Below are 20,074 nucleotides of genomic sequence, written 5' to 3'. Positions count from 1 at the left end.
TCATTGATATGTTCTTCAATAGACAATCAGGATTTCTGTCTAGTAACACCTTTATTTTTAGTCTCATTTGACACTTGTTGGACTGTTTATGAAATCAGTCAATCATAATGAAGAGTCAGAAATGCTTCTGGTTTTACCATTTCTTTTAATTGAACACTAAAACATTTTTCCATGAACCTCCAGTTTCAAGAGCTCATCAGAGCGCTTTTAGACAAAGATGGGTGTCAAGCAGCTCTCATCCAAACACACAAATCATCATCACAAACAACAACAATCCTCAGCACTATATAACTATATTTCATAAAGAACCCATCACCATCACCTAACAATAATATTAATCGTCTGACCGCCTTAAAACACGAGCAACAACCTCGAGGTCCATATTATAAATGGCCTTTACCCTTGAACACCAAACACGACAAAACACACATGTACATCAGAACCAATCAGGAGCGGAGAAGTTCAAGTACAGAATAATACAGGGAATGGATTCTGAACCTGTCCATCACTCCAGGTGAAGTTACTTCAACCAGGGCGTATAATGGTAAGAATTCATGGAGGAACCAGCAATAATTACTAGCATTAAAACTCAGGTTCAGAGCACACAACTGAGCCTCTGAAAACAGCAACGCACCAAACTGAAATAGTGGCCACATCTGAGAAATTAAGGAACATTTACGAGTGGATTCCAGGACTGTAGTGCTTCCATTTAAAACTATATATGCATTGTAAAAAAATAAGAATAATGATAATAATAAAATAATATATATATATATATAAAATGAAGCGCCAAACTTATAATTAGGTATATAAAATCTGAATATAGAAATGTAAATTGTGAATATAGAATATACATTTATAAATCTGAATATAGAAATGTACTTCAGAATATATAGTTATAAGTCTGTATATATAAATATTAATTGTAATATGTAGATGTCAGTCTGAATACATGAATGTAATTTTTTTTATACATATAAATATAGATCATGAATATATAGTTAAAATTCTAAAAATATATATTTGTAAATCCTGAACATATACTGTAACTGTAAATTCTAATATATATCGTCTACATCTCTACATGAAAATATCTTTATTATTGGGCATGTCAACTATATACTTCTATACATATATTCATGATTTGCATTTATATATTCAGTTTTTATCTATATCTTCAGACTTTTATCTATATATTGCTACTTATTCAGTACATATTCACAATTTACATTCATATATTCAGACTTAAAACTAAATATTCAGATTTACATACATTATTGACATATATATATATATATATATTCACATTTTTTATTTATATATTTATATTTTATATAATTATTTCCTGTTTGGCGCTTCATAATATATATTTAAGTCATTGAAATTGCATCAGGCTCTTATTTACAAGGGGAAATAATTTTGATTTATAACAACAACAACAACAAAAAATAGAGCTATTTCAAGACTTTTCTAAAGAGCAACGGATGTAGTCTCTCAGAAACGGACATGTCTTTCACCATCTTATAACCTGATTAGATGTATTAACCCTCTTAACGAGAAGTCCCGGGACCCTAAACACTGGAATGTTCTAGAAAGTAAGCACAAGATGAATAAACAAAAGCACTATCGAGCTAAAGGGAAAAGGAAGGCGTGGGGGACGTACTTTTCACCAAAGCAAAATCTATCACCTGTCCTGCGATTTGTACAAATGCGAAAAGTCATGGCCCCTTTTTAATAATAGCAGCAGATGCGTTAGTGGTGTTGGAGTCCTGAATCTCGAGTAGAAGGGGATAAAAACACGTACATGATCATTCACGCGTACGGGGTGTCTGTGGGCCTGATTACTGCAGTCAAACTCTTTCAGCAAGACCTGAGGGACACAATATTCCACTCACCGATCATGCAGTTATTGAGATAAAAGAAATCAAGAAGTTCATACAGCACTAGTTCAGTGTCTCCACAAACACACCAAAACCAATTGCACAAAACGAAACAGGCAACACATTTTTATTTCCGTCTGCACAACAGATAAGCTCTTTTTCCCAGGCTTGAGCCATGAAAGGAGCGTTTGGACCCTGCAGGGGCTGAAGGGACACAAGTTGGGGTGTTGTGTACAAGCAGCTGGGAAATCTTGGGCAAGCAGGCTGGCCACGGCAAGATAACAAATGACCGGCGACAATAAAATGTACAAAATGCCCACAGGCAGCTCTCAGAAAAGTGCAAGGCTCTCCATTTTATTTACCAACTCCAGGCATCTACAGAGCCTTACGTCACAATCCATCAGTCAGATCGCTTCATTCAGTAACGTGTCGGCGACCTACCGAGCACCCTCAGGTAAGCTGAAAGAAACACTATTATACAACCTAGATTTCAGTTTCTTCTTTTTGAACTTCTCTGCTGACTCGGCTCCTATAAACGCACGGTGTTAATTCGCAAGGGCTGCACGTTTTTCCCGTTGGCGTGACTTTGACCGGGGCTGAAGTATGGATAAAGTTTAGCTAGAAACTTCTCTCGGTAGGTGTAGAGCCAGGACATGTCGTCAGCGTTGTAGAAAATCAGTAAACCTTTGGGGTAGTCCAAGTAGACGCCCACTTTCTCCAGTTTGTTCTTTACATTGAGGCGTGTCCAGGGCTCGGTGCAAGCGCTGTATTGGTTACCGTCGTGCATGACGATGCAGTAGAAGCCTCGGCTGGGCTGGATCTGAATGCTGCCCTTGCGGTTGACCGTCTCGTTGGCCACTCCGATCATCCACTGGGTTTTCTCGGACACCATCACCTCCCAGTAGTGGACGCCTGCCGAGAAGCCCTCGGCTCCCAGCACTGACACCTCAACGTCGAAGCGGCGCGGTGAATCCTGCAGGGGCTGTGGATGCAGGTTCCCGTATGCAACGATGGTGCAGTCGTCTGATAATATGAGCCGCTGGTGAGCTGTGATGGGGTCCATGGTTAAAGCAGCAGGCACTGTGAACATAAAGATAGAGGAAATGAAAATCAGTGCATTTAGAATCAGTCCAAAATAAGCGTGTTATCACCTGTTATATTACAGCAGGTAAACATACATACAAATAAATAAACTAAAAAATAATAATAATGACAACAAATAACAATAAATACACATATAAACATACATAAAATATAATGTGTATATACAAATATATACACATATATACACAAACAATAAATCTCTAAAAAATAAACTATAAAAATAAAGAAAAAATTTATACATTTTGCATAAAATAAATATAAAAAATATGTCATAGAAAAACAATAAAAAAAACTACAAATATAATTTTTTTTTAAAATAATTAATTAAATAATTATAAAAATAAAAATCAATAAATCAATATTAAAATTCTCTCTGTGTGTGTGAAAAATACATAGAAAATCAATAAATATAAAAACTAAAAATAGAAAAACAATAATTAAAAAGAAAAATATAAATAACAAAAAAGAAAAAGGAAAATACCTATAAAATACAAATAATAAAAACTAAGAATAAATAAATACATTTCTAAAGAACATACAACTATTTTGAAAATATATTTAATTAATAAATTAAAAAGTAATAACAAATAAGTAGAGCTTTTCTATTAAATGACAATTAAATGACTTTAATACCTCCAGAAAGCATTTACTCTACAATCATGGCCGGGTTACCACCTTGGGTGTAGGGCTGCCACTAACGACTATTTTTATTTCGATTAATGTATCGACTAATTTATCGATTAATCCAAAACAATTAATTTTCCACAAAAAAATAAAAAATAAAAAAAATCAACAGTTTTACTTAAGAATATTTTATTAAACTTGCAACTTTGCCATTCAGTAGTGTACCATAAAAAAGTAAAAATGTAAACAAACCTAATAAAAATGAAAAGAAAATAACAACAAAAGTCTGAGAAAGTCAGCATGTTCTTAATGTCAATATATCCACATGTTCTGGGCTTCTGTTCATTACAGCAGTGAGTGCAACTACAAAGGGGAAAAAATCTGTTCAATTAACCCCAACAGTTGGATATTCACGTTAAATAAATGCAATGTTTAGAGTCCACTGGAATCAAGTATTAACATTTTATTATTAAAAGTTTTTTTTTTTTTTTAAATATTAAAAGTATTCTTAGAAATGTTTAAACAACAGAATTAAACAAACATCTCCAGCATGATGAAAAAAACGAACAGAGGACTTCAGTAGTGAAACGCCAAATGAAATCCAAACTTTTATGAAATCCTTTAAAGCAAAAGTAAAGTGCAACACAGAGTGTCCATCTCATATCCAAATCACTATAGTGTGAGAACGACAACATATCCACGTGTTCTAGTCTAATAATAATACAATTAGAATCAAAAAAACACTTTTTAAAGAAGTATTTACCAGAAATATTATTTACTAGAATTTATTTAGGAGAAAAATGTAAATACACATTATTTAAAAAAATAAATTATTATTACTATTATTTTTAAATAAAATTAATTAATTGGAGATGCTTTTGATTATTTAATGGAATTCAATGGAACCATTAAAATGGAATCCAGAAAATAATAGATTAAAACTGTAAAACTCAATTAATTATGATTAATACAATTTTATTTAACCATTAAAACAGAGTATAGAAAAATGAAAATGGAAAAAAAAAATGAATTTGTAAATAAAACGGATTTCATAGGGCCCTATAATTATAATACTTTTTTTTTTGTGGTAATAAAAATAGATGTAAGTGAACAATAGCCTTTAAAATGACTTTAGTACATTTATAATAGCAATGAGGCAATAATAATTCCACTATTTTAGTTCAAATAAAGTATCAAAAGCAAGAAATCATATGGTTTTATTGAACAAAACTGTTAAAATACATAATGTATTATAACCAGTGTTGGGCAGTAACTAGTTACTAGTAACTTAGCTACTGTAATATTACTTTTTGCAGTAACTAGTGTAACTAATTACTAATACGATTTCAGTAATAATATTAGTTACCATCCATAAGTTACTTTTGATGCCTCAACCCCCCTGATTTAAAATCCAACAAATCAAATTATTTATTTTATTTTCATAATTTTCACGATTCGCACATGCATGTGATGTCCCCAGTGCAGCAGGCAAGCTTGGAATATGGAAAAGCGTACATTCAGCAGAAATATTGCATTATATTGATTTTGTCAGGAAAAAAGATGATCTGAACACTGCTGTGTGCAAGTTGTGGCTTTACTTTACTCTGGCATCACATCCCCCGATCAGCATGTGGTACATTATATTACTATAATTCAAAATCTTTTTGGAAAATTGAATATAATCGTATACGAGTAACGGAGAAATTCCAATTAGCTTCAAGCTACACATGACATACTATTGAGTGTTTGTAATAACTTCTGACTACGATGCAATGTGGATTTTGGTCAAATGATGAGGAAGAAATATGTTGTTAGTAACATCCTAGAAGAATTTTATGTGGAAGACACACAATTACAACTTCTGTGGGGCGTGAAGAAAAAGTAATGTAACTAGTAACTAATTACTGTTGCCAGAAAGTAATAAGTAAAATAACAATATTAGTTTTGAAAGGAGTAACTAGTAATGAGAAATATATTACATTTTTTGAGTAACTAGCCCAACACTGATTATAATCAATAGAGCTAATGTAGATTACGCATTACAACAAAGGTTTGCAGCCGGCAGATTACTGTGCGATCTAGTGCTTGTTTAATATTGACCACGCACCATTTAAATCAAATGTCCACTTAATCTTTAATATTTGGCCATTTCTTTAGGACAGAAATGCTATAGCCACTGTAATTAAATTAATATATGAACATCAAAACTCAGAGTGAGGGTTTGAGCTTTTATTCTGAAACCGCGATGTATTCTCCTGTGTTTGTGTAGATTTATAAATGATTTACCTTACAAATCTGATGAAATGGCGCACGTTGCGTTCCCAGATGAACGTTATAATAAACCCAAACTCACAACAACATGCAGAGACGAGTTAGAGACGCTCCACACATGTAAATGATAACAGTTTCTGTGGAGCTACTGTGAACGGAGCCGCTGTGTGACGCACAAACTTAACCTACACGCATGGAAATAATTATGTTTGTAAATGAACAATTATGCTTAATTAGAATTTTTAAATGGGTTTAATATATCATGCAGCCTTGGAAAACAGTCTATTAATGTGTTTTATGGATTCTCGTCCGTGAAATGCACCACTTCCGGTATTGTCAGTTGATGCGAGCAAAATTAAGTCGAGGATTTTTTAAATCGAATAGTCGAAAATGGACTAATCGCGATTGCACCACTTGGGTGTGAATATAATTTTCAATAATTCAACTATTGTCATCAAATCATTAATTGTTCCTTAAATAAAATTGCTCTTTTGTTATTGGTCTTATGCATTAATCTGACCGATTCCCTAAAGGAGATTTAGTAAGAGTTTAGAAAGATAGTTTGCCTTTGGGTGTCTATATGTGGACATCCATAGAAGACAAAAAGGTCACAGTGGTCTAGCAGTTAGTGCATGTGCTTTGTGGACTTTTACCTAAATATCCCACTCCACCTCTTCACCACTTCTTTTTACTCTCTCTTCTATACTTATCAAAGAGAAAAGTGGCACAAAGGCTAAAGGAGCAGCTGGAAACGGGTGTTTGGGGAGGTTATACTTGTCTATCAAAAGCGCTGACACAATTAATACCGGAGCTGGTGAAAAAATACTCCTCTGAAACCTATCAACACACTCCCTCTATCTCATCATCGGTCAGGTCAAACACAAAGGATTGTAAGCTTTAAGATCCATCCAGCAATCAGAATACAAGCACAGGCCAGGAGCAAAAGTGTCTAAAGTTTGCAGCACTGGCCACTGTTTTAGCGCTGCTGCCAGGCATTGAGTACTTTATCAAGGAAGGATAAATAAACTCCATCCATCAACAGCTGCCTGACTGGTAATGCCTGCAGCGGATGGTCTGCAATGCCCATTATGGTGCCAGTTTGCTGTGGGTTCAGTGGTGCCAAAGAAATGGACTGAGAGAAGCGCAAACCTTGGATAGAGAACAAGCCTCCTGCATACAGACAAAAACAATGGACACAAGCCACTAGCTTGGACATGAAAAAGAGACCCAAGCCAAGCAGTTGCAAAATTACGTTATGCAAGCTGCCAAGATATAATCCTGGAAAATTGAGCTATGAAACTACATGAAGATTAAGAAAGATTATTAGGAAATATGGGGAGAAAATGAAGAATGCTTATCTGAAGCAATCACTTATCAGGCATGGTATGCATTCTTTTGCATTGCACACACCACTAGTGGTTTTTTACAAGTGACTTTTTTGGGTTTGTATGAAATTAGGCTGGAAAATTCACAGTGAAACAATGCTTCACAATACCAAAGATGGGCATGTCTGCCAGAGACCAGAGATGAAGAGGGAAATTTGCAATGTCTTGGCTATTTAAAACCTTCAAGACAAACGGCAGTGCCAGAAGCCGGTCCAGAGGATAGGATGTCGACATTTCCACTCTTTTGACATTGGCAGTTTGTACTTCAGGTAACCTATAAATAATTTAGCCTCTGTCGACTTGCTTTCGATCTGTCTCTGCCTCTCCTCGCTCTCTCAGTCACGCTAAACTAAACAAGCACCAATAACTGGCTTTGGATTCAGAAAGTGCCAAAAAATATTGCTGTTCAGGTTTGGAGGGGGAAATAAATAAATGATTAGAGGAAAAAAAAAGGATATTTACATTTACACACACATACACATACACACACACATACATATATATGTATGTATATGTATATTAGGGCTGTGTATTGGCAAGAATCTGGCGATACGATACGTATCACGATACAGAGGTTGCGATACGATATATTGCGATACATTACAGTTTTTAAATGAAGGGTTTATTTTTATGAAGGGAAAACAAAATCCAAACCCACAGGGCCCTGTGTGAAAAAGTGTTATAGATACACATATACGGCTACATAAATATATATGGCTATATAGCTGATATAGCCATATCACATGGCTACGAGTGTGATATTGCGTTTATATAAGAATAGAATATCACACTCCAGGAAAAGGCTCTCAGCCAATCAGATTAGAGAACTAGAAAAAACTGTTGTGTGTGTATATATATATATATAAAAAACTAAAAAGTAAATAAATATAAATAAACTAATTATTAACAATCTATAATATCAATATTATTTGCAATAAATATGAAAATTTGAAAAAAAAAAAAAAAAAAGAATACACATTATGTATATGTTTACAACACTTTTTTAACTACACTTTAAAAAATAAAACATTCTACTAAATTACAATAATATAATTTTACAGGACTGTGTATAAAACTTTCAATATTTATATGCTCAGTAACTGGCTTTAGGTTGACAGGAAAAAAAAGGTATTGGAAAGGTCTATATGGAAATTCAAAAAAACGCCATGCCAGTACAGAATAAAAAGCAGTGGGTACGGCAGTGTGGAAGGAAGGGTTTGAACTGGATTTGTTTCATGTAACAGGCTGAGCGTTGCCCTTGCTTATTTCTGTCAGTGTAAAGGACGGTGGTAAATTGGAGAATTGATTGAGAGAGTGAGATATTCCCTGCTGTGTTATTTTAAATAATGCTCTGCCTCAGGTGGCTACTGAGGGGGAATACAGATGGAGGAGGCCTGCAGTGCTTCTCACCGCAGCGATTAAAATGGCCCACTTGTGCAGAGCTCAATCAGACATGCATTATCTCATTCACAGGGCTGTAAACACACAGGCTGTGTTTGTGTTGATTAGATCACCTCTAATTGGATACACTAATACATACACAATGATTAGTATTAGATCTTTGGACATGATTACTTTATTAATGTGCAACAGATGCACAAATAACAACAGGCTATTCAATGAGAAGCCATTTCTTTCGGAACAAAATGTAGTAGTGCTTAATACTCGCTCACATGATGCTAGGTTGATGCTGTTTGGTTGCTAAGGTGTCCCGAGTAGTTGCTATGGTGCGCTGGGTAGTTCTAAGGTGGTTATGATATTCTGGTCTCAAATTGTTTTTTTTGTCCTGCCTACGTGCCACCAAGCAAAAAAAGACAATCTGATCAAGAGTCAATACTGTTAACTAAAACTATTTAAAAAAATACTACTACTAATAATAAAAAGTTATATGGGAAAAAAACTGAAATAGCTGAAATTAAATAAAATATAAATATTATAGGAAAATTAAACAAAGATTAGAAACTTTGTTTTGGCAAATAACTGAAATAATTTAACTAAATGGAAATAAAAAAATAAATAAAAATGAACGATAATAATAATAATAATAATAATAATAATAAATAATTGTAATTCTAACAAAATAATTTAAACTTAAATATTTAAAATAAATGTTAAAAAAGAACATCTAATAAAAATGCCCAAAACACAAAATTATTTATATATATACACATATATATATATATATATATATATATATATATATATACACATATATATATATATATATATACATATATATATATACATATACATATATACATATATATATATATATATATTAGGGATGCACGATATTGGTATTCTGCCGATATTCGATATGCCGATATTTTTCAACTAATTTTGGCCGATATCGATGCCGATACCGATATATTTCCTTTTGTTTGGAAACAACACCAAGTCTCTCCTGTGCAGAAATTATAAGCAAAATATTATTAATTTTAGTTAGTTTTTAACAAGAACTTATTTATTAGAATTAAATAAAAAATAATAAAGGTTTTTTAACAGTACATTGAAGCTTTGAAAATAAATATAAATCAACTATATCAATCGCTGCATTTTTTCCCCCAGAAAGATGCCGTTTTAACCATAATATTTTATTTTAAGATTTAACATTTGTAGATGGTCTAAAACAAAAGAGTTGTAAAAATTCTGAAAATCTTTTAGAGCTCATGATTTGTTTAAAAAATAAAACGTTACACATTAATGAATAAATCAGTATATATAAAATTATTTAATTTACAAGTGTCATGTTTGTGATTATTTTTTTTCATGTAAGCTATAGCTTCTGACCATTAAATCAAAACATACTTATTTTATTACATCAATTACTGTTTTATTTAATCAGAAACACAGTCTAAATGTTATTTGTGTAGGCTATTTTACTTTTAATTTAATTAGAAGTAGGCCAACTGCGCCCCTACTATTAAAACTACTTACCGAACGGGCATTAGGACCTGGGGGAGGCTGTCACTGCTGCCCCTGCTTGTGCTATAACTGTTTACTCTATCCCACACCGAACGCGTCATTCTGTACATGCCTTCACACATTAAATGCAGCGATCCAAAACAGTCAATCTATTCATCATTCAGACAAAACTTTGCTTCAAGAATGAGCCACATTGCTGACGTGATCTAATCGCTAGCACACCCTGAGCACATGCGAGTTAACCCCTTCCCCTTATCGGCAAGACATATCGGCATAATTTTGCATGTCAGGCCGATAATATCGTGCATCCCTAATATATATATATATATATATATATATATATATATATATATAAGGCTATTTAAAATATAATATTTTTATGTTAATATAAACAATAATAATTTAAATAACACTGGTCTGATCTCTCAGACAAATATTAACACACTTCCCCTCAATAAGCCACATGATTTGAGGTATTATTCATGTCTGCTGCACAAACAGTTTTGGGTTTGTTCAAATCTCTCAATCCAACTGCTAACTACAAGACAGAAGCTAATGGCTCAGTGCAAATTAAAACTTTCTTGTATGAAGCCAAGCCATCATAATCGTGACCCACCTAGTCTATAATTAATGAAGTAAATGAGCTCCAACATGACCGCAAACAAGATTGAAATTAGTGTCTGCACTCAATAGAAAGGGCAACGAGCTTCAGTCCTGCAGTGTGCGCTTGGCTGAATACATCGCAAAATGGATTTTGAACTGTTCTGAATGATTATGCCTGGAATATAAGCACATGATAATGCTGAGATGCTGGGAAGTATTTGCTAAACACATACAAACATACTAAATCAAAGTTTTCCAAACAGGATTCACATAGGAATCTCACAAACTTCTCGCAGTTCCTTCATACACCCTGTTTGGGAAAGCTGGATCTAGTATATTTGTGCAAATTACTGAAGGCTAACATTATCGTGAGCTTTATTTTCGAGGCATAAGCATTCAGAACTGTAATAACCTCAATTTGTAGTGTAATTTTTTTGTTCCCAGGAGGGATGCAGTTGTTTTCCCAATGACATATAGCCACTATTAAAAATGCAATTCTGTTGTTCTGGCGTATTACCTGGCGATATATCCAGAAAAAGAGACTTCCAGATCGTATACTGTAGCGGCCCCATGTATTTGGATGTTGGGAAGTCTTCATAGGTGAGGTTTGTTTCGTGGATCTTTCCCTTTATTCTGCAGAGACAGAGGACAACAACTGCATTATTCAAATTCAACACTGGCAACCCACCAAACCCAAAGCTGATTCTTCCTCAAAGGCTAGATCCTGTTTCCAAACACTCGTTTTTGAATCGTACTGTGTTTTCTACATAGCTGTGCCGCCCCTGCAAAGTCAAACAGCTCAAATTCGCTGTTGGGAGTGAGGTCAATCTTGGCAACACTGCAGATTACTTTTATTAGTTCAAGCAACATTAATCATGCTATTCCATTCCCATACGGCTAACCCATTCCCCTCCCATCATTCCCAAATAAAAAGACTGTTACACACCCATTCAGAAATGCAGTTTTCTCAAAATGCAGGCTTAAACTTCAAAATATTTATGCTGATTAAGAAGGCTAAGATATGTGGATTTATAGCATGCCTGTCCTCTAATAAATCGCAACCAGCTTTGTTATTTTTAATAACAAACACTGCTTTGATGCTCTTGGTGATGTGACAGATCGCTGTAGAAGTATTTCTCTTTACTACTAGTAATAGTACAAAATAAACACGAATGAACATCAGTATGTTAAAAGAAACAGTACAACTTATCAAAATGTATCACGCCTCATGTAATCGCTCAGTGTTTCAACCGCAGAAAGATGCCAATCAAACAGTTTGTAAACAATGTTACGTAACGTTACATTTACATTAAAAAAAGCCACTTAATGACCATAGCGAGATAGTTATCTAGAAAAACGAACTCAACAGGGGAACAGTTTGCTAAAAATATGTACTGTCTTACACATTCATGAATTTTTAACCTATATATTTTTTCCCTAACCTGTTCTTCAACATTTGTTTAAATTAATGTATGTTTGAATAAATTTGTCATGAAAATAAGTTATGATAGCCACCATTTGCATAGGGTAAACATACCTATTAAGCTCACCAAAATCTACATTGAGACATTTTTAGTGCACAAGATATTGGTTTCAGTACAAAAAGTTATGTTAAAATAGGGCTGGGCGTTATGGCCGAAAAAATTATCACGATAAATGTCAAATCTTTATTTTTTCAAATTTAAAACCAGATTTTTGCTCCAAAGTGAAAGTTGTAGAAGCCAGACCATTAATTTTCCTTGAAATAAATATCAAGGAAATATCAAGGAAAAATTATATCGCGATAATTATCGTTATCGAATTATCACCCAGCCCTATGTTAAAATAAAATATTAATTTCTCGGCCCGAATATAAAAATATTTAATTTTATTTTAAATGACAAAAGCATTTCAATTAAGATATTCATAATTAAATTCAAAACGTCCGGCTGTGCTTAATGGGTAAAATTTTGTACCCTTTAAGCACACCCCTGTTCCCATTAAGCTCACATCATGTTTTATTAAAAATTCCTGTTTATTTTAAGGAAAATTTTAAAAATATATATATTTTTTGAAGGTACAAAGTCAATCACAAAACAAAAACAGAACAGTAAAATCAAGCAACAAGGCATTCAAGTCAATCAGTTATATATTCATAATCAAGCACATTGCAACATCTATACTAGTCCAAGTTCAGCTAAGTAACATTCAAAAATCATATAAAACAAACCAATAAAACATTTAATTCATGGGGATGAACACAGAAACTAGCCTCATTATGAAACCTCTTATTAAATGGATATCAATTTATCTATAGTCTCTTAAGGCTGGAGAACACTACATGATTTTTGCCCTGATTTTCCACAGATGTAGAGTCTGGAGAAGCTGATGCTAGTTGCCAAAGATCAGAGCCAGTCTGCAGATTGGAGTTGACAGAATCCATAGAAAATCGATTAGATTAACTTAAAGTGACAACCATCGGTTTATATGTAAAGTCTGTTTATGAAGTATTTACATAGATGTTCAATGTGGAAGAGCTTAAAGAGAGCACACTGAGCTTAATGGGAGCAGAAACTATTTTTAATACATTTCATGTAATATTTATTAAAATGACAGGATTTTGCTAAATAAATAGTGTAGGTCATGTATTAAGTTCATACATATTTGAATATGAACAACTATTATTAACAATATCTATAAAATTATACTTTTTCTTATTGATGTCACGCTAAAGCTGTGTGATTTTCATAGTAGTGTACCCTTTAAGATAATATGACATCTTTAAAAATTACAGCACTGTAAAATGACAGACCAGCAATAAACTGTCAATTTATAATATTATGGATGTAAAAGTACAAGCCAGTAATGCCTGTGAAGTTATATAATGGCGTAGCACACAATCTTATACAGCTAGTCAGCTAACGGTGTTCTGTAGCATCTGTGCTATGTTGCTAAAACTATCTTTTGGATCTAATGTAATTATTTCCAACATTCATGTTCCAGGTTATTTATTTATTTATTTATATTTATAGAGAGAGAGAGAGAGAGAGAGAGAGAGAGAGAGAGAGAGAGAGAGAGAGAGAATGATTTACTGTAACACTGAAGAGTGGTGGAAAATTTCTGGTAAATTTCTGAAAATTTGAGGATTTTTTAAAAAATCCTTAAGAAAAGTTTGACATTTTTTGGAAAATTCTGTAAAGTTAAAAAAAAAAATAGCAGAAATGTTATGCCCCTTTGCAACCCTAGAGAGAATAGAATAGAATAGAATATATATAAAATTGAACTGAATTAAGATCAAAACGGAATCAAATTGCAAGCTTGTAAATCAAATTGATTTTTTTTTTTTTTTGTCAACATCCAGCCCTACTGGTTAAGCTTCAATAATCTTTCTACTTCCTAACTAACCTCAACCTAGCCTGTTCCTCAGTGATCTCTCTTCTGACTGTGACATACGGCAAAGTGCAATGGTCACATACATAAGTCAAATAACCTGACTTGCCTTGGTAGCTTCCACCAGCAATACCCTCCACGAATCACTTGCTCCCTGACCAGCAGTTACAAGAAAAAAGACAAAACGTTTTAGGCCAGAGAATCTCAAACTACCATACAAACCACCCTCAACATACGCTCACCCACTCCTCCCTGAGTCACATGCCCTCCTCAGTACCTGTCTGACGTCAGGGCTATTCCTTCCAAGAACTCGTGACGGCTGGTCTCACTGAGTCGCTCCTGAAGGATCTGGATCCCTTCCTTGACGTCACGGAGCTGTTGGCTGAAGCGCTGGATCTTGTGCTCGATATCAGACAGCGTGCGCGCCGTATCTGCCTCCAGCTCCTCCAGCATGCTCTTCTGTCGTTCCCGCAGGAAGCGGTGAAGTCGCTCGAACGCGACGCCGATTGTAGCACGAAGGCTCTTCGCTGATGACTATGAAGTAGAGAAGAGAAAGTTACGACTAGAATTAAAATAATACACAGTCACAAATACCAACCCTTCACCACCCACTGTACACACTTATTGAGATGTCAAACAAGCATGTTTGTTTTAGACAAAGTCTTTACTCTAGGGCAAATGGGGAGCATAAAAACGTTTTAAGAAATTCATATTCAGCAAGGATGCATGATATTGAACAGAAGTGACATTAAAAGACATTTATAATGTTACAAAAGTTTTATTTAATTTTTTTTTAAATAAATGCTGATCTTTTAAACTTTATATTCATCAAACAATACTAGAAAAAAAAAAAATTAAGTTTCCACTAAAATACTAAGCAACACATACACTCACCGGCCACTTTATTAGGTACACCTGTTCAATTGCTTGGTAACACAAATTGCTAATCAGCCAATCACATGGCAGCAACTCTAGATGTGGTGAAGACGACTTGCTGAAGTTCAAACCGAGCATCAGAATGGGGAAGAAAGGGGATTTAAGTGACTTTGAACGTGGAATGTTTGTTGGTGCCAGACGGGCTGGTCAGAGTATTTATTTCAAAAACTGCTGATCTACTGGGATTTTCACCCACAACCATCTCTAGGGTTTACAGAGAATGGCCCGAAAAAGAGAAAATATCCAGTGAGCAGCAGTTGTGTGGATGAAAATGCCTTGTTGATGTCAGAGGAGAACGGGTTGACTGGTTAGAGATGATAGAAAGGCAACAGTAACTCAAATAACCACTCGTACAACCAAGGTATGCAGAATACCATCTCTGAACGCACAACACTTCGAACCCTGAAGCAGATGGGCTACAGCAGCAGAAGACCACACCGGGTGCCGCTCCTGTCAGCTAAGAGGAAATGGAGGCTACAGTTCTCACAGGCTCACCAAAATTGGACAATAGAAGATTGGAAAAACATTGCCTGGACTGATGAGTCTCGATTTCTGCTGCGACATTCAGATGGTAGGGTCAGAATTTGGCGTAAAGAACATGAAAGCATGCATACATCCTCCCTTGTCTCAACGGTTCAGGCTGGTGGTGGTGGTGTAATGGTGTGGGGGATATTTTCTTGGCCCAATTTGGGCCCCTTAGTACCAACTGAGCATTGTTTAAACGCCACAGCCTACCTGAGTATTGTTGCTGACCATGTCCATCCCTTTATGACCACCATGTACCCATCTTCTGATGGCTACTTCCAGCAGGATAATGCACCATGTCACAAAGCTCAAATCATCTCAGACTGGTTTCTTGAACATGACAATGAGTTCACTTTACTCAAACGGCCTCCACAGTCACCAGATCTCAATCCAATAGAGCACCTTTGGGATGTGGTGGAACAGGAGATTCGCATCATGGATGTGCAGCAGACAAATCTGCAGCAACTGCGTGATGCTATCATGTCAATATGGATCAAAATCTCTGAGTAATGTTTCCAACACCTTGTTTAATCTACGCCACGAAGAATAAAGGCAGTTCTGAAGGCAAAAGGGGGTCCAACCCGGTACTAGCAAGGTGTTCCTAATAAAGTGTCCAGTGAGTATTTCAAACACTGATGATTATGAGAAATATTTATTGAGCAGCAAATCAGTGATTTAGAATGAGTGACACTGAAGACTGGATGCTAAAAATTCAGTTTTGCATCATAGGAATAAACAGAAAACTGATTTTAAATTGTAATAATATTCCGCAAATAAAATTCAATTGAATAATAAAATTAAATAAAATATAAAATAAAATAAAAATCTACTAACCACAAAATTACTGAAATTTTACAAAATTTCTCTTCCATTGCCATCTCATGACTACAAACACTTCTGTCAAACAATCCATTTAAATAACTGGAACAAGTTTACAGTAGTGTCCAATTTGAATCAATAGTTTTTAATCAGAATCTCAAAACTATAAAGAAATGCCTTCCCATTTTTAGGCAACGATCTGCTGCACTTAAAGGATAAAATAACCAAAATGGAACAAAATTAATGCATCAAGTTAAATTTGACTATCAAATCTACAACAGTGATTCCCATGCACTCAACAATTGTCACAGATAATGGTATGTGCAGTTAGAGAAGTCTAAGACTAGTGTTTCAAGTCAATGACAACCTACACAGGGAGAACATGATCAAAAGATCTGTCTTAACCAGGTATAACATGACAAGTTTCCGCCATCAAGTAATTTGTGGGTCCCAAATAAAATACAGCTTGAAGTGACAAAACCACAGACATATTTGATGTTTAAAATACAACTGGAGTGTACAGCTTGGAGCTACCCGTGAAGAAGAAAATGAGAATTACGCGACCGGAATGATGTTTTACTGTGGATTCAAATTGTTAAAAGACAAATTAAGAGTGAATGATCTGGTTAGGACACAGCAAAAAGCATGTCATTTTAAAACCATGGTACTTATATTTAAATGTCTGGTTATACTCGATAGTCCACTTTAGACGTTCTACTAACTATAAGTAACTCTGTAACTATGTGTCAACTACATGTCAACTAATTCTCATTAATTTGCAACGACATGTCTACTAACTCTCAGTAGGGTAGGTTTAGGTTGTCATATACTTGCAAAGTTTCTCATAGTCAGTATGTTGTATGTTGTGGACCCATCAAAATAAAGTGTTAGAAGTTATTAAGCAGACAGTCTACTAATACTCTAATGACTGCTAGTTACTTACTGTTAGTAGAATGTCTAAAGTGGATTATCGAAATAAAATGTTACCAAATGTCTCTATATTCATATTAAATGATTATATATATTTAAAATGTTTATGTATAGTTATTGTTATAAAATGATCATTTTGGCAGTCTCTCAGTGTATTGTAGTGGGCTATCAAGCAAGTGGAAAGTGCACATCAGAGACGGGGACATGGTCTAATAGTCAGTGGAATTGGCCTTAGGTTGCTCCTCCTTCAATCTTCTGGGTTATTGTGGGATAGCCTCCATGAGAAGGGCATGATTACACATGCAGACGGGCAGATGAGCATGGAGATAAAAGCAGCAGGGGTCGATGCCGAACGTAAAAGAGAATTTGTGAAACTAGCCAACAAACTCAGCATAGGAAAACAAGTTGAAGAGAGATAAAACGAAATGTTTCTGAGGAAGCCGATCATCTCCATTAAAGTGTAAAGAACATCAGTTACAGTCGACGGATCAAAGATCTGAAACCTCAAGGTCGAATCGATGCATGATGGAAACCGTTCCACCAATGGGTGTCCATACAAACAAGGCGAGCCGCAGATTTTCATTTCTTTCTTCGCCTATAGTAAGAGCTGAAAAAAAAAAAACACAGACTTCACTGATGACAACTAACAAATGAAATAAAGGACTTGTTCCACTTCTGTCTTTCCAATGGGAAATGTGATTTCCTTGCCACCAGGAAGATGAAATCCTATTAAGATCACGTCTCTCTCTGGCGTCATTTGCATTGGCCGAGTCAGCCCACCTGGTGTTGCCTGATGGATGATTGGGACTTTGTGATGCTGAAGTGGTGTTGGTCTCCCCACGGGCCACGCTGTCTCGGATGGGCTCTATTTAAAGCCAGTAAACACATGCCATGAGCCGAGTGCGACTCGGCCTCCCAGCAGCCTGCTTGCGACGACATCTGCTAATCAGACACATCTTTCCTTGGGGTCTTCCATTCAGATACAACATCGGCACTTCAGACGAGAGGGTCTGTCAGCAACCGTGCCGCTGAGCTAAATCTAGAGCATGCTAGCAGGGAGGTGGCAACAAGTTAAAAATGAGCTAACATGAACTAGAGGTATTTTTGACACAAGTTTCAACATTGATTATAATAATAAATGTTTCCTGATCATTAAATCAGCAAGTGACACTGAAGACTGGAGTAATGCTACTACACACTGCATATTAAAGATCTATTAGTTAACATTAGTTAATGCCTTAGTTAACAAACTGCCAATGAAAAATTCTAAAGCAATTATTAATCTTTAATTTCAATATTTAATAACATATTATTAAAAAACTGTAACTGTAGAATTATTTTGCACATTAAACTGTTTGAAACATTTGTTGACTTTTTACATTGTGTATTGCTTTATTGTATTTGAATGTTCAGTTCATTTTGTTCCAAGAAAAAACGTTTTTTCTCTAGACGACACATTTTCGCAACTTATTTTGATATCGCGGTAATACCGTTTACTGTGATAAAAGCTTCAGCAATTATTGCAACATGAATATTTCATACCATCATATGCCTAAAAGATACTGAAAACTCAGCTTTGTATCACAGGACTAAATTACATTAAATTAGAAAACTATGGCAGCCTGTTTCCACCACAGTATAAAAAAAAATTAAAAGGTAATTGTTTTCGCAATTCTCTTAATTCTGAGGAAAACTGCAAGAAAATCTGAACTGTAAAATAAAATTTGCAATAATTTTTTATCATTTGGTGGAAACAAGCTTCCATAGAAAAGTTAATAATATTTTACAATATTACTGGTTTTACTGTATTGATGATCAAATAAATGCAGCCTTTGTGAACAGAAAATACTTTTTCTAGAACGTCAGAAAAATTATATGGACTTCAAACTGAATAATAATAATAATAATAGCATGAACAAAAATAATAATATTGATGTTTGCCTCAGAACCACTAATAATATCACAAAGTAACTTCACGTGATCTTTAGTCTAACACAGCCCTGAATTAGCCACTTTATTATCAATTAGAAACAAAGAGGCCAATTTATTATTGCGTTCAGTTTACTCGATAAATCTCCTTCTCCAAAGGTTGTGCTGTGACAGCTCTTATCTCTACAACAGAGTCTGGGCTGCATTTTGCCTTGATGGTTCTGAATGTCAATGTCAAGCATCTTAAGGCACCTCATCAATAAATTCAGACAGGATACGACTGGCTGGTCAATGCGAACATCTACATTTTCAGCAGACAGCCTGGGAGAGAACTGAAAGGTACTTAGGTTTAATCAGCTTTCAAGATAACATTTACATTTATGCATTTAGCAGATGCTTTTATCCAAAGCGACTTACATTGCATTCAAGTTACAGTTTTTGCATTTTTATCAGTTCTTGCTGATAAATATGCAATCTGTGAGATCAATGAAATGAACAACATGGTCTGCTTCCAGAAAATGCAATCACTAAGAATCAAGTTTAAATGAACTTGAGAGACTACAAGGAATTTGTTCTTCGAAAATTCATGACATGTAACATTCAACATGGCCTGCAATCCATTTTACTTCTGCATTATGGGACTGTACAACAGGAAACCTTTTTGTAAAAATAAACAGATTTTTGTGAAATGTGAAATTGGAAATGAATTTAGATCGTCAACAGTGGGTCTACATGACCAGTCAGAGAGGACAAGGTTGGAAAAAAAAAAAAAAG

The 20,074-nt window shown here is 34.8% G+C and overlaps 1 protein-coding gene across 2 annotated transcripts in view; it reads right to left on the bottom strand.

Annotated features, from left to right (window-relative positions):
* Positions 1 to 1,332: 1,332 nt before the first annotated feature.
* trim62.1 (tripartite motif containing 62, tandem duplicate 1) overlaps positions 1,333 to 20,074 on the bottom strand; it is a 45,673-nt gene continuing 26,931 nt past the window's right edge. The window contains exons 4-7 of one of the 2 annotated variants that reach the window (XM_079397174.1): positions 14,439 to 14,695; positions 14,271 to 14,315; positions 11,310 to 11,425; positions 1,333 to 2,960 (exon numbers count right to left, since the gene is read on the bottom strand). In XM_079397174.1, the coding sequence (XP_079253300.1) occupies positions 2,410 to 2,960; positions 11,310 to 11,425; positions 14,271 to 14,315; positions 14,439 to 14,695 (969 nt within the window). In that variant the 3' untranslated portion in view covers positions 1,333 to 2,409. The remainder of the gene's footprint in view (positions 2,961 to 11,309; positions 11,426 to 14,270; positions 14,316 to 14,438; positions 14,696 to 20,074) is intronic. The other variant, XM_079397175.1, reaches the window with a different exon arrangement.

The sequence above is a fragment of the Barbus barbus genome (assembly GCF_936440315.1).
Source record: "Barbus barbus genome assembly, chromosome: 37".
Taxonomy (NCBI): Eukaryota; Metazoa; Chordata; class Actinopteri; order Cypriniformes; family Cyprinidae; genus Barbus; species Barbus barbus.
This window is presented reverse-complemented; position numbering and strand designations above follow the sequence as displayed.